General features: G+C 35.0%; 1 protein-coding gene across 2 annotated transcripts in view; it reads right to left on the bottom strand.

Moving 5' to 3' along the window:
- LOC106868451 (mannose-6-phosphate isomerase) overlaps positions 1-16,822 on the bottom strand; it is a 50,507-nt gene that overhangs the window by 19,075 nt on the left and 14,610 nt on the right. For both annotated transcript variants that reach the window (XM_089348990.1, XM_014913726.3), the window contains exon 2: positions 10,008-10,135. Coding sequence is in view for 1 of the 2 variants with exons in the window: in XM_014913726.3 (XP_014769212.1) it covers positions 10,008-10,135 (128 nt within the window). In the remaining variant the exon portion in view is untranslated. The remainder of the gene's footprint in view (positions 1-10,007; positions 10,136-16,822) is intronic.

The raw sequence follows: 16,822 nt of genomic DNA, 5'->3' as shown, positions 1-16,822 counted from the left end.
TCCGTAATGCATCTTATGGCTATGCCTGTCACCTGTATGGTGAAGACTCCTATATTGGGGAGTAGTAATGATTAGGGTGGGGTAGCTGACTGCTTATTGTGATCATTCGTCTTTTGGTTTCCTGTAGCTTTACTCTCTTTTACAAACCCAGTGAACATACATATAATTCCTATTTCAAAGAAATTCAAACAATATATACAAGACCCAACTTAAAAAGATTCTCAACAATTCAACTTCTCTGGTTGACATTAAGACACCCACTCCCAATAGGGGTCTTAACTCTCACATTTTAGAGCTCCATGACCTCCATTTTTCAGGAGCAAAATCCTTTTAACAGGTTACATAAGACTGGAATTTTGGATTCTGCGCATAAAGATCAGTAGTATGGGATGCATGTACCATGATTAGAATTTTTTTAGGGTGTGCAAAAAGGGAAGAACCCTCATCTGCAATTTTGTTGAAATTCGAATCATATGTATTCCAGTTCCTTACAGAAAATATAACAGAAAAGTCTAATTCTTCAATTGCATGTAACACAGACAACGCTGGGTATCTCTGCTAGTGATAGCTATTTTGAACAAAATACACAATTCACAAAGTTCAGGTAGTATACATTTTCAGTTTTCAACCAGTTCAATTTTAAGCATTTAGTAAATTTTCAACATTTTAACATTTTTTTTTTGTGTGTGCTAGTATGGGTGGACAATGTGTTGTACCATCATCATCATCATCATCATCGTTTAACGTCCGCTTTCCATGCTAATATGGGTTGGACGATTTGACTGAGAACTGGTGAAACCAGATGGCTACACCAGGCTCCAATCTGATTTGGCAGAGTTTCTACAGCTGGATGCCCTTCCTAATGCCATCCACTCAGAGAGTGTAGTGGGTGCTTTTACGTGCCACCGGTACGAAGGACAGTCAGGCGGTACTGGCAACGGCCATGTTCAAAATGGTGTATTTTATGTGCCACCCGCACAAGAGCCAGTCCAGGGGCACTGGCAACGATCTCGCTCGAAAATCCTTACACATGTCATGGGCACAAGTGCCAGAAAGGCGACGCTGGGCACAGGTGCTATCCCGATTTCGCTTTCGCTTGCCCCAATAAGTCTTCGCAAGCTGAGTTTCATGTCCAATGAAGGAGACGACGTTGGCACAGGTGCCAGTCGTCGAATTTAGTTCGATTTCGATTTCACTTGCCTCAATTTCATTTAAGGCAGTGTTCTCAAAACTGACTTCACCCTTCCTTTCTTTTCTGACAGCACAGAACACTCATCAGCTAATCAAATTATATCTGAACTAGCATACACTAGCTGATACCTTTAATGCTCAGCTGCTCTCTAAGTTCATTTTGGTCTACCTTTAATGTAAACTGACATTACATATTCAGTAGAGTAAACTTGACACAATTTCCTTCAGCTTCCATGACTTTCCAATCTCAGCAACTATGAACTATGTTTCACTGTCTTTTAAGTCAGTCATGGGCAAACTTGCAGTCTGTAGAACTTTCTGAATGGCATGCCTAATTTCTTGTGGACAATAATAGTTGATAAGGCAATCAGCTGATATAATACTTAAATCAGAGAGAATGTAAGGGGGGAAATGAAAAACAGTATTGATCAATATATACAGACATTAAGATTTCAGATTTTGTAGCCAATCAGTTTACAAAAGAATAACTACCTACAGCTCACTACCAACATTTTGTCAAGAAGTCTATTCTAACAGTGAATTTTATTTTTAAAACTGATTTACAATAGATGAGAATGAAGAAATTGTTAGTATTCAACAGTAAGCTATTTGTTGAGAAACGATAAGTAAACATGAAGTATATTTGCCACTTAAATGTGGCTAACCGCTGAGGGTGGATGCTACTGTAGCTTGTAGCCCAAGGAGGATACCTCCTCCAGCTGGCTATTGACACACTTTCTGTACTCTATCAGTATTTGCAAAGGGATGCTATCCTTCCCATCTTCGACCTGATGTGATACGCACGGACCCCCCCACCCCCACCCGATAAGTAAACAATAGTCATTCATTCTATATATAACTTACTTATAATAAAGAGAAGTTTATGAAAGATTTTTAGAACTTCCAAAGTTACTTGTATAAAAGGTTATAAATATATCAGAGAAAAATAATGGAAAATGTATTATGAAACAAGTGCTATCATCACAAAGCAAATCAGAGCATCTGCTGAAAGTAGTCTGAAACTAGATTTCATTTCAGATTACAATTCTCTTTTAACTATATTCCGAAAGGGTTGGATATTACACAACTACAGCACTTATACTATCTAAATCAAAGGTATTGTGCTTAAGAAATTATTTTCAATTAAATTGTAAACATTCTAACAACTGGAGATTAAACATATTTTCTTTATTTAAACAACTAATATAAACAGCCAACAAAATACAGTTCATAAGGAATATAGAATTAACATGCCAGGTAAATCTAGAAACTGATTAGAGACATGTTAAATCAACATAGAACTTGCTTATTAAAGGTTGTTTATTTGTTACACATCTGAACTAATAATACAGATAACAAAAAAAAATAAATGAACTGTTATGAACATCAATCAATGATCCATAAATTTTTAACTGCTGAAAAGAGATGATTTAGGTAAATTAACAAAAAGAAACAGGTAACTTCAAATTGTTTACTTTGAAACTTGAAGGATTCGTTTGTCATTAAGGTATTATACATTGAAACTAGTTCAAAATTCTAATTCTACAAATGTTTGGAAATTTACAAAGTATAGACAAAGAGGATATGGGTAAAAACAAGGAATTACACATGAAAATCCAAGAAAATAACATATTAAATAAAATGCATGAAATCGTAATGGACAGCACTGCTTGATAATTTTTAGACAGATATTAATAGAAAGTCAAAAGGTATCAAATGCAGATAATTTATTCTTTGTTACAAAATCAATGAAACCCTAATAAGAAAAAAAACATTAATGATGTGTCATTATCACTTACTGAAACTAACAGACCTAGGCGCTGACTTTATTTCAGACATTAAACAACACACTATACTGAATATAACCAATAAAGTTCACCAAATACATAGAAAAAATTCTGGAAAAACTGATTAAAAACAACAAAAGGAATAAATTCAATTACAAAAGAAATCATTATTAAAAGGAAAACTATCTCTCTCTATCATTAGCTATTTAATGATAAGGAGAATCTTGGTTTTAACATCTCTGTATTTTTAATTATGCAGGAGAAAATAAAATATTCAGCAAAAGGTTACATAACTGACATTTCTGTATTCAAATCTAGTATTGAAGGTACTACAGACATTCTCAACAAGACAAAATCAATCAATCAGTCAATTCAAAATTAGATAAAAACTATTTCATTATTACTATCATTTTATCAATGTTCAGACTGGCACAGGCTTGCAATATTGTGATGTTTTCATAACTTAAGTGTTATTTCATTCATAAGGTCAATCAAATAATAACCGAGCGTATAAGATAATGCTCAATCTTACTGGTACAACATTTAACACTATGAAAGGCATGGCAATTTTTTACCCATTTTATGGCTTGTTTACATTACATAACCCCAAACTAAGAAAATTTATCTTTCATTAGCTAACGCTTCTCATATATCGGTGCACTTAGCGACATTCAACCTTGCCGAGAAGTTAGCATGTAAGATCAGGAATCCAAGGAAATAGATGGCAATCAGAGTCTAGAGACTGATTAGGACAGGTTAATACAGTGGTTTTTAACCATTTTTTTTTTTTTTACCTCTAGACCCCTTTCATTCCTATATTACTCCAGTAGACCCTTATATCATTTGATGTTTAAAAAAAAATCCAATTGTATTGTTATAATTAAATATTATTAGGAATTGTAGAAAAAATTGTTAAAATATTTTGAGTATAGTAAAATTATGAGCAATTTATTGCAGATAAATTTTAACAAACTCTCATATGGACACTTAAGGCTCATATGGACCCCATTTGAGAACCACTGAGTTAATCCATTAAAGTTCATAGGTTGTTGGCACTCCGTCGGTAGCGGCGACGAGGGTTCCAGCTGATCCGATCAACGGAACAGCCTGCTCGTGAAATTAACGTGCAAGTGGCTGAGCACTCCACAGACATGTGTACCCTTAATGTAGTTCTCGGGGATATTCAGCGTGACACAGAGTGACAAGGCTGGCCCTTTGAATTACAGGCACAACAGAAACAGGAAGTAAGAGTGAGAGAAAGTTGTGGTGAAAGAGTACAGCAGGGTTTGCCACCATCCCCTGCCAGAGCCTCGTGGAGCTTTAGGTGTTTTCGCTCAATAAACACTCACAACGCCCGGTTTGGGAATTGAAACTGTGATCCTATGACCGCGAGTCTGCTGCCCTGACCACTGGGCCATTGCGCCTCCACTTTAAAGTTCATAGAAATAATTATCTTTGAACATTTCTGCTAAATTAACAGTTTAGTGAACTGAAATAGAAAAAAAATAACATGTAAATGTATTACCTATAGTGTTGTATGTGCACACACATACACTCACATATTTACCAACATAAACAGTATCTGTGCACTGGTGATGGGTTGTTTTTTTTTAAGTCCACAGTTCAGCAGTTCAATGTGCAAAGACCAATGGAATAAAATACTTTACTAGTAAAACAAGGGTGGCAATAGAAATGACAACCTTAGAATACTGCTTCAAAAAATCTCATTCCACCAAAAACAGCTTGCAAAAAAAAAAAAAAAAAAAAAAACAGATGACAATTAACTAACCTGCTTTAACGTACTAACTTTAAAATAAGAAGTAATATTTATCACCATCAAAACATGGCTGTTTTCTAAGAATAGACCAATACCCAGGAGGGGTTAAAATTTTTTTTTAGGTCGTTCAATTTTTTTCAACTGATCAATAGACTAATCGATTAAACCTATCAATAATATACCCATAATGACTACGGGAAACAGCTGTAGAAATATGTAATGACCATTATTTATACTTTGTCCTATATATATATATATATATATATCATGCTCATTTTAACATCCACTTTTCCTTGCTTGCATGGGTTGAATGAAGTTTATTAAGACAGATTTTCTACAAATGAATGCTCTTCCAGTTGCCAAAACTCGTTTCCAAGTGAGGTAATAATTCATTATGGCCAGACATGTCCTCACAGAATATTCGAAATGGATAGCATAGCCTGTATGACAGTGAAAATGACTTTACAACTATTACACAACTTCAAGACTAAGAAACATTATGTTTAACTCTTTAGCATTTAAACTGGCCATATCTGGCCCAAATATTCTACTTGTTTTCTGTTTAAACTGGCCAGATCCAGCCTGTCACACTTACCCTACAATGTCAATCCACAAATAAACAGTAACATCATTAAAATCTCAAGACTTCAAGATAATGCGTGATTAGTTCAAAACAATGTTACTAAATAAGCTGGCACCCATGCCAACGTTGTCTCCTTCATTGGACACGAAACTCGGCTTGCGAAGACCTGTTGGGGCAAACGAAAGCGAAATCGTGATGGCACCTGTGCCCAGCAACACCTTCCTGGCACGCGTAAAGACATTCGAGCGAGATCGTTGCCAGTGCCGCTGGACTGGCTCCTGTGCAGGTGGCACGTAAAATACACCATTTTGAGCGTGGCTGTTGCCAGTACTGCCTGACTGTCCTTCGTGCCGGTGGTACGTAAAAGCACCCACTACACTCTCTGAGTGGTTGGTGTTAGGAAGGGCATCCAGCTGTATAAACTCGGCCAGATCAGACTGGAGCCTGGTGCAGCCATCTGGTTCACCAGTCCTCAGTCAAATCGTCCAACCCATGCTAGCATGGAAAGTGGACGTTAAACGATGATGATAATGATGATTGTTATTAAGAAACTCAACCAAAATCAAACTCTCAAAAAAACAATTTGTACAATAATACTTTTCTTAGTCTAAGAGAAAAAGAAAACAGAATTAAAGTGAAATACAATGGTTAACTATTTAAAGTCAAGCATTCTTTAGCTTTTTACTAACTTTGGTCATTGTGATATGGCCATGCTAAGGCACTGACCTCTAGAGTATAGGCAATTGCATCGATCCTACTACTTATTTTATCGACTAGAATGAATGAAAGTGGATTAGGGTAGGAATTGAACTTAGAATATAATCAAATGCCACAAAACACTTTACTGAATTTACCATCCACTCATCATATTCAATGAAATAAATGGTTCAATTTTCTGAAAATTTCAGGTAGTAAGATTCAGAATAAATTTTAATTTAAATAAAATTCAACAGCTCAATATAATTAATCTAGGAAGGATACATAAAAATCCATGTTTGCAAAATAGGCCATTATCATTCTTCTAGACAAGTTACATACCCTAAGCAACCATGGACTAAATAATAAAGCCACTCAGGATAACTAGTTATTTTTAAATATTTAAGAACTAGGTTTACCTTCAAGATAAAACAAACAAGAAACACACCACACAGATTCTAATCTCAAAATCCAAGATAAATGTAAAGGTTTGTCTAAAATAGCATTCATAAAACTGAAGAAAATATTCTCATATACAGATTAAACCTTTTGCAACTATATTTCTAATGAGATTAATTTATGTCATGCAATTAGTTTTGAGTAAAAACAAAATCAAGAATTTGGAGGTATTTAATAATATAACCCATTATTATTAATCTAATGTCCAGAAAATAACTTGTGTTTTTCCTACATAATCATGGGGGAAGGTTTAATTCAAATGTGAACACTTGAAAACAAGTGATATTGTATTGTAGAACTAGAGGTGATCTCAGGCAGATTGAAATCAGCAAAGTCCAAGTTAGATTTGATTAGTAACAAATAAATATATAAGATGGAAAGACTAACAAGCACTCTATGAACTTTAAAACTATGATGAACCAGAAGTTATTAACTGATTCTATGAAATCAAATTGAAAGTAAATGTTAATTTATCTAAATCAATGCCATCAATGTTTATACTTTCATAATAAAGTACGTACTCCAAAGGACTATTAAACTCGTTCACACATCAGACCACATGCTATCTAAACATAACTATGTATGCTGAAAACTGCCTTTCAATGGCAAGGACTCTTTGGAAAAGTGGAGTTTAACATGTCTATAATTTTGATGGTACTGGTGTTTGCAAATTAAAAGGTTTATTTGTTGTTAGCTAACCAGAGATCAGGGCAATCCATTTAATAAAAACCTCTAAAGGTCTCTTAAATACAAGTACCTTGTATAGCACAGATATCTTTTTTTTTTTTTACTCTGGAATTTTAAACCTAGAAATTAGGAATATGCATTATACATAAGAATGAAATAAGTGCTACTCATTTTCCTCTTTTTTAAATAAAGTTCTAAATTTATATAATTTACATCCCATCGCTGTAAAGTGTTTAGCAAACCAGTAGAGCAGGGTTGAAAGAACCCTTTAGTCATGATGAGGATATGACAACCTCTTTGGGGCAATGTGACAACACATCCAGTACACTCTGTAAAGCTGAGGTTAAGAAGAGGGGCATCAAGAAACGAAATGTTCACACAAAACGTGGTTCCCTAACCTGTTTAGAAGGACAGTAGCTCTAAATAAGAACCAACTCAACCCATGGCAGTATAGAAAGAAGACATACCACAATGATGGTGATGAAGTAAAGTTATACATTAATGCTTTTCAGATTTTAAATATATATTTATCATCACCATCATCATCGTTTAACGTCTGCTTTCCATGTTAGCATGAGTTGGATGATTTGACTGAGGACTGGTGAACCAGATGGCTACACCAGGCTCCAATCTAATCTAGCAGAGTTTCTACAGCTGGATGCCCTTCCTAATGCCAACTACTCCGAGAGAGTAGTGGGTGCTTTTACGTGCCACCGGCACGAAGAACAGTCAGGCGGTACTGGCAACGGCCACACTCAAAATGGTGTATTTTATGTGCCACCTGCACAAGAGCCAGTCCAGCGGCACTGGCAACGATCTCGCTCGAATGTCTTTACACATGCCACCAGCACGAGTGCCGTCACGATTTCGCTTTCGCTTGCCCCAACAGGTCTTCACAAGCCGAGTTTCGTGTCCTGCATAAGAGCCAGTCCAGCGGCACTGGCAACGATCTCACTCGAATGTCTTTACACATGCCACAGGCACAAGTGCCAGGAAGGAGACGCTGGGCACAGGTGCCATCACGATTTTGCTTTCGCTTGCCCCAATAGGTCTTCACAAGCCGAGTTTCATGTCCAACGGAGGAGACGACGTTGGCATGGGTGCCAGTCGTCGAATTTAGTTCGATTTCGATTCCGATTTCACTTGCCTCAACAGGTCTTCGCAAGCGGAGTTTAGTGTCCAATGAAGGAAGGTCTGCATAAGTGGGCTGGCTACACCCCTGGCGGAGGCCTTGGATTTAGGTCTCACTTGGCTTGCCGGGTCTTCTCACGCACAGCGTATTTCCAAAGGTCTCGGTCAGAAGTCATCGCCTCATGAGGCCCAATGTTCGATGGTCGTGCCTCACCACCTCATCCCAGGTCTTTCTGGGCCTACCTCTTCCACAGGTTCCCTCAACTGCTAGGGAGTGGCACTTTTCACACAGCTATCCTCATCCATTCTCGCCACATGACCATACCAGCGCAATCGTCTCTCTTGTACACCACAACTGATGCTTCTTAGGTTCAACTTTTCTCTCAAGGTGCTTACGCTCTGACTAGTATGCACACTGACATTACACATCCATCGGAGCATACTGGCTTCATTCCTTGCGAGCAGTCACGGCCCATGTTTCACTGCCATGAAGCATGGCTGTTCATACACATGCGTCATACAGTCTGTCTTTTACTCTGAGTAATAAATATATATTTATTCTGGACATTAGATGAATAATAATGGGTTATATTATTAAATACCTCCAAATTCTTGATTTTGTTTTTTCTCAAAACTAATTGCATGACATATATTAATCTCAATAGAAATATATCTAAGTTTTAAATATATATTTTACAAGAACAAATCTAGGACAGGAAATAAGAACAGGCTCTCCCATAAAACTCAAACCTTGTATCTATCATGTTTTGAGTGATGATACCCTTCCAAATTAAGCCATAAATAAATCATAAATTTCTTGTGTCACATATCACATGAAAATAACAAACATTCATAGACACTGAACATCACCAGATAGCTACCTTCGAAGTGTACACATTGTATGCTTACTACTGATAGCTGTGTCACACACTTGTTGCTGATGTAGATGTGCTAAAAGGTTTATATATATATATATATATATATCCTAAGTTTGTAGAAGTTGGTTGGGTCTCTTTGGTGTAATCAATGGTGTCGTGTAATGAATACACAATCCAAGTTTTACCTAGCAAAAGCCTGAGTTAACTGTCAGTTTTTGCTATATTAAACATATCTTCTCGCTCTAATTCAAGTAAGAGGTCTGTATAAAATGACGTTTGCCATTGTATAACATATATTAATATACATTTTATAATTCTTACATTATGAGATAATTTATATATATATATATATATATATATATATAACAGATTAAGGAAAAAATTCCTTCAGAAGGGTGTGTGAAACATCCAATTCACTGGTACATCAGTTGAATACCATATAAATTTTGATGTTTTAATAATTGTTTATGTTATATTCATAGTATATTTTGTTATAATATAAATAAATTATTGGATTGTCAATTGTATCTCTCAGATTTTATCTATCTATCTATGTGTGTGTGTGTGTGTGTGTAAGAGAATATATTTATATATATGTATATGTGGGCATGTATGTATATAAAATCTATATTTGTGGTACTATAAATTATCCTTTTACTATGATAGTTACTAACGTCAGCAAACATCAGATTTTAAAATGTTGAGTGTACTGATAATTCTTCACACTCATCCAGATTCAGTTGTGAATCAAGAACATACGCAGAAAAAGTGAAGACTATTTGACATTTAGAAAAATCACGGAGAACATTAATACTCACTTCAGCATATGGTACATCTTGTTGAAGCTTGAAATCTGGATTGCCTGATTGAGAGAGTCGAGCAACTTCGCTGTGGTTACCAAGTTTACCCCACACATAATTTTGGACTGCACACTTCAGAGGAAAAACTTTAAAATATGATAAAAAGAAATTAATTAAAAACAAGAAAAATACTAGTAAGTTTATGAAATACATTTATCTGAAAAAAAAAAAAAAATTATCTTGATGCAAAATATAAAATCAGTAGATAAAATCTTAATGCAGTACATCAAAAAGAACAAATCTATGAAAATAAATATAATTATGGATTCAAACAATATTTTGCATTATTTGTTGTACAATTGATCATTTAATTATGCAAGAGAACAGTTGCAACTTTTTTCTTTTTTCTGTATGATTGGGAGTTAAGTTGTGCTGCCCAAGACATTTGCAGCCTCCCCAACACTGGAGAGAAAGCAGTTAATGTTACTCTTAAATAGTTACAAGTTGATGGCTGCAGAAAAAAATATGGGCATGGAAAGATTTTCAGATAGCTAATGTTTAGAAGGATGGGTACAGTGGTTGGTATGATTCCTTGAGGTAAGGTACAATATGGGTGATGAGAGGAGAGATGAGCAAGTTAGGGGTGGCTAAGAGGTGAGTGCATGAGCCCAGTCAGCTCCGAGTAAGAGAGGCCATTGTAGTAGCAGTAAGAAAAACAGAGAACCTATGGGCCAGGTTAGAATGTGTTAGTGAGTGACTCTTTCTTTCAATATGGTCTAGGATGTCTTTATGTGTAGCAGCTGTACCACGCCAAATGTGGGACCAGTACCCCATTATAGATCTCACTTGATCGAGTTTGTAAAGGTTTAACCCTTTACTATTTAATCCAGCCACATCTGACCCAAATATTCTTCCTGCTTTATGTTAAAGCTGACCAGATCCAATGTCTCAAAACCTACACTACAATGTCATTCTTAAAATATACAAACACCATTGAAATTTCAAAGTTACAAGATAATGCATGATTAATTCAAAACAATGTGAATAAATAAGCAGTACATTTGACAAAGAGATCTGAATGTTAAAGGGTTAATAGTTTGTGGAGACTGAAGTGTTTTTGCTTTTTGTCCTGAAGAAGAAGGTTAGTCTTGTAATGCATTCTTTGTAATATTGAGGATGAATGATCATTAGGAGAAATGCTCACAGAAGGTGATGTGAAATCTAGCATTTCTAACAATCTTTAGGGTTCTAGTTGTGGGTTGTTCATACTGAAGATAGAGAGCATGGTAGAATGGGGAGGGATAGTTTTGGAGAATGCAATGTGGAGAGAGTTACAGGTGAAGTAAAAAGTAAATGTAGAGGCTTTCTCAGTAGGTATATTGCTTACAGAAGTAAGATGGTTCAGAAGTGGCAAAAAAGAAAGTTGGGATTGATCTTTATGGCAAGGGATTAAAAAGATCAATTACCTACTGCAATAATAAATATAAACTTACAAAAGAAATAAAACATTTTTATATCATTTATTCCATTTCAAAAGTGTCTTTCCAGTTTATATTCCTTTTTATTAAGTTTTTATGAACAGGGTTTTTCTTTTTGTTTTGTTTTGTTTTGGCAGCATTTCTATATCCTTTGGGTGCTCTTCATACACTAAAAGTTCAACTGTGAATTAGAACTTGTTTATGAGTCAACCAAAGAGGGAAAAAGCAAAGTTATATGCCATATTTAGGTGTACAATGCAGAAGATATCGGATTAGAGAGAATAAAATCTGAAAACTGAGGAAACTATTGAAGGTCTGCCTCACTGACAATGGTAATAAAATCCAAAAGAGTTTGTAGGTGTCAGTAAGTTAGGTTTTCATGAGGAGTGAAACAATCTTGAAATTTTGGATACGAGTCCTTCTACAAAGTAATCAGTAATGGCTGGCAAAAGTGATAAAGAAGTGAATAGATTAAAAGATTGAGACAGGAAATGAGGAAGAGGTGATTGGTAGAAAGTAAAGCGTGGGTTATAAGGAAGGAAGGTAGAGAGAAGTGGTTGGTGCAAGAGGTGGTGTGAGGAAGGGTTTGCAGGGCAGTGTGAATTAACCAGTGAAGGGCAAACAGTCACAGTTGCAACAAAACAAAAAAAAAAGTAGAAAAGGAGTGATGCGAAGAAAAACATAAGAAGGTGCAGAATTAGAGATAAGTATCCAAACCACAAGGAGTGGAAGTTCCTAGTTGGAAAATAAGCTGTTGCTCACTAAGCTTGCAGGTAGCCTTTCAACCATTGGGCTGGCAAACTCTGAAAATGCAGAGAGAGATGAGGGTGGTCAAGGGAGTTAAGGTAGTGAGGTTTCAGTTTCAAAATGCCAGGAATATTATTGCAGACATCATCAATCAAGTATTCGTGGAAATGGTCACCTAGACACCAAGTGGTCTGACCAATAAATCAGGCATTACAGTGATGGCATGCAATGCAGTAAACCAGATTAGCAGAAGTGCAATCAAAGTGGTCAGAAATGTGGATAGCAGGCTTGGGGCCTCAACTGACTGTGGTGTTGTAAGTGTTGCACTAGGATGCAAGAACAAGTGAAGGTTCTGGGTGTTGGATTAAAAGAGCTCTTGACCAGAAGGCAGTGTAAATTTTTATCACATTTGAGAGAGAAGAATTGAGATTCAAGGAAGATGAAAGAAGAGGAGATTTATAGATGAGAGGAATGGAATTTCAGGGAAGATGGGAAAAGTTGCAGGGTCGAACTATAAAAGACAGGAGTCATTAAGAATGGTTTAGTGGAGCAACTGAATAGCAGGAAGGTGAAAGTAGGGGTAGGGAATGTGGATGACAGTGCTGGACAAAAGGGCAGCAGTGCAGCTGATAAGATAGACTGAGTAGAGTTAATCCAACACCTTAACCTTAGGACTACTGTACCGTATTATTCATATATTTTAAAATGAATTTAGCATAAAAATATGACAGAATAAATTAAAACTGCTAATTTACATTAAGAATTATACCTTTCATTATAGAACATACTTACAACTGTAACAGATTCATTTTAAAAATCTCTCTCAGCTTTTCACAAATAATTTGCTGTAAGGAATGAATAAAACATTGTTTCTCTATATCTCAATAAATTTAATCAAGGTTTGAAAGCTGTGGCCCCATTTTAACTGAGGGAATTTAGCTTCTTTTGCAATTGTTCATGAATCCTGCTAAAGAGCAGGCTAAATGATTACAAAAAGTATCTTACATCAGACCAAGCCCCTCCCTTGTTTGCCATTTACTGCATCACCTATATCCCTAACTCTAACCATCTGTTGCTCACCTTACACTCTTGTGAACTTACCTGATCCTCTGTCCCTATCCCCACCATCTGTTCCTCTGTCCTCGTCTCCTTCACAGTCACTCTCTTGTGCCTTGAGGGTACATCTTGACACATTACAATCTTCTCTCCCTTGTCTGCTGGAGTAGCTATGTATCTCCTCAAACAACCAGACACCTCTTTCCAGCTATCATACTCTTGCCTCATAATGCCTGGCATGAACCACCTCCCTCAATACTACATCCACCTTAATCAAGGGATCTTGTCTAGCAAGCTACATGGCAACCTCACAAGTGCTGGTAAGATGAAGAATCTTTAAGTATGCTCTGTAAAATGGTTGGCATTAAGAAGGGCATTCAGTCATAAAAACCATGTTAAAATGGACATTGGAGTTCTATGCAGTTCCCTGACTTGTCAGATCCTGTTAAACCATCCAGCCCATCCCAGCAAGAAATATGGATGCTAAATGATGATGATGGTTTCAAGAACAGAAAAAAAAATTAAAATTTGACTTGTCGAAGAAGAAAGATGACTATTTCAGTTTGTAATGGGAAGTATACAGAACAAACTGGATTCATTAATTGCAAGTAGTACCAATCTAATGATTTATGATATACTGTGTATAATGATGATAATGCTGAAATGAATTCTTTTCAAAATAATTTCAAGTGTGTTTACTGTTTATTTTAACCTAACTTGACAAGATAAAGGCTTTATTAACCAATTAAGGGTATTTTCATTCAAAACTAGTGATTAGAAACTTAATCTTTACTATCAATAATCTAATGTAACAAAATGTTAAAAAAACTGATTAGTATAGGTTCATAAAAATATTTTTGGAACTTTGACAACCACCACCAGAGGACTATTTTTTTTGGGGGGGGGGGGAGATTTCAGTTACTCATGGTGGTTTATTTATGTAATGCCTAGAGCAAAAAAAAAAATGTTCTATAGTTTGTATTTTTATTATATAAAAATAAAATTATTATTATTAGTTGCTCAGTCTGTAGTTAAGAATTGTGTATCTACTGAGAGAGTACTTGGACAGAATCTGGGTCTTAGTCTCTCACATTTTCAAGCCATTTGACTCTATAGATTATAATCATGAAAATTAGTTTTACATTTCAATGTAAGGGTTTGAAAAAAAGAATGAAGAAACTGAAATAAAAGATAATCTAAATCTGAAATTCTTTACTGAATATATGATCTTAGATCTTATTTTAGTCTACATACGACTTCTACTTAATCTTTATTATTGCTTATCAAAGACTGCTGAATGGTTATTCATGAGGACGACTCAATTAGTGTCACAACAACCTTGGTTCCTTGCCTTGCATCAATTTCAATCCAATTCATTAAGACTTGTTCTATTTTGACTCTCTTAAATTTCATGAGCTAATCTATTAGCTTCAAAACCTTAAGAATTGTTCTAAAACACTATGCATTCCCTTGTAGCTGTTGACTGTGTTAACAGAAAATTCATCATAATCACATATTTACTGCAAGTCTTTTAGCATTTTGATATGACTGAGAAACAAAATTTCTTATCCTTAGCTGTCTTTTCTTAATCTAATCTTACAACTGTACACCCTAAAGATTACTTCTACTTATACAACTATGAACATAAATAGAAGTTTACATACTATAATATTTTGGAATTCTGCCCTGTGATTCTATGACTGAACTGCATTATTCTTTGGCTAAAGGTTTATTACTACATGCCCTTCCTAACAGCAACAACAGTTTTTTCATGACACTAGTATTAGAGATCCTCACCACTTTGTACCAATTTTATTTAAGACTGATTACTCTCTTAGAAAGGTTGTTATCATTATACCATAAGAAGTATTCTCAATTCTGTACAAGTGTTTGAAAGGTTTAAGTTGCAGTGCCAATATTTCTAGCTGGGTTTCTTTCACTACAGCAGAAAAGCTTATCTCTTCTAAGCGGGTACATATGTACTGTGGAAAAGTAACAATGTACATTCCACATGCTGGTTAGTGACTAAAAGCTTATGAAGACAAGCTTGGTTATCTATTAATATAAACATGAAAACATTAAGAGAAAATGAACAAATAATGTATATCTTTGGGAATATTTATATGCTGAAAGCCTGGTTCTCATTGCAGAATCTTTAGGAGTTGCAAATAACATTCCAAACCTGAAAGAACTGTCAAGAATCCAGTAACTTAAAAAAGGTAAATATATCGAAGACTAATGAAACTGCAGTGCTATCAAGTGGCCTTCCTCAATATGTAATAGCTGATGCTATTAACTCAGTTCAAATAATGGACATACAAGGAAGTACAGTTGGATCTCTGGCAGCATGATCGAGAACAAGAACTGGAGATGTGAGAGATATACAGGACTAGTTGGCAATAACTGGCATCTATAAAATAAGGTTCGGGCAGTTCACTGTGTATGATAGTTTCTGTTAATCAGTACTATAGGTGACTTATGAAAAAATACTTGCCAGAATACAGAAGAATGAGTGAGAAAGGAAGTTCAAGATGTTGACAACAAAGCATTACTATCTTCCATTCAAAAGGTAGATAGTATAAAGTATATAAAAGTGTGATACTGTATGATAGGAAGACACATCACTGTATGTGGAGGATTAGTGTAATTTGGAGAAAAATTAGTTACACATGATCCATTAAATACATAATGTTAATATGCATAAATGGTGGAGTACATGCAAGTTGAGAGAATAACTAGGCATTAAAAGCCTTTACCAAAAGAATATCAGATAGACAGTGTCTACATATGATAGATGTTGAAAGTTAATGGATGAAGAGTGCTATGTAAAAGAATATTGTGATAATAGAAGGTACCTACAGTAGAGGAAAACCAAATATATGGGGAAAAAATTACAAGGTCACAGCCAATGACACAGGAACTCTGAGACAAAATGACAAAGGATTGAAATAAGTGGTGATGTACTGTCCATGTTAGTGCAAAAAAAAAAGTTATAATCATTAAGTTACAATGTGATATAATAATTAAATTGTATCAAACAAAAAATATATTACCAAAAAGAAATACAATACTTTATTTATGATCGAAATCTATAAATATAAGAAATATCCATATGTACATGTCTCTGCTAAATTGTCAATAAAAATAATATGAAATATAGAAAATACTAAATACAAAATTTAATCTTTTTAATAATGATTTCTTTTAATAATAAAATTGTAAATTCCATTCAGAAAGTTGAATATTGCATTCAAATGAAACAAACCTGTGACCTCTTTAATTAACAGTAAACAGTCAATCTTCAATTGAAACATTTAAATGAAGTTCTGAACCAAATGTGCTATTAGCACTCAATTAGAAACATTTTGTATTGGTTGTATCTTAAGCAATGAGCTTTATGCAAACAGAAGCATTAATAAGCCATTATAAGAATGCAATTACTTTCCTAAATACATGATATCACTATAATTAATGTTGCCATGTTAATCCTTCTATGTTGACACACACAATTTTTGAACTACTATTCTTAATTTACTTATATCTTCAGCATAT

The sequence above is a fragment of the Octopus bimaculoides genome, chromosome 3, assembly GCF_046866305.1.
Source record: "Octopus bimaculoides isolate indiv1 chromosome 3, ASM4686630v1, whole genome shotgun sequence".
NCBI classification, from domain to species: domain Eukaryota; kingdom Metazoa; phylum Mollusca; class Cephalopoda; order Octopoda; family Octopodidae; genus Octopus; species Octopus bimaculoides.
The sequence above is the reverse complement of the archived record's forward strand: the minus strand, read 5'-3'. Positions and strand labels throughout refer to the sequence as shown.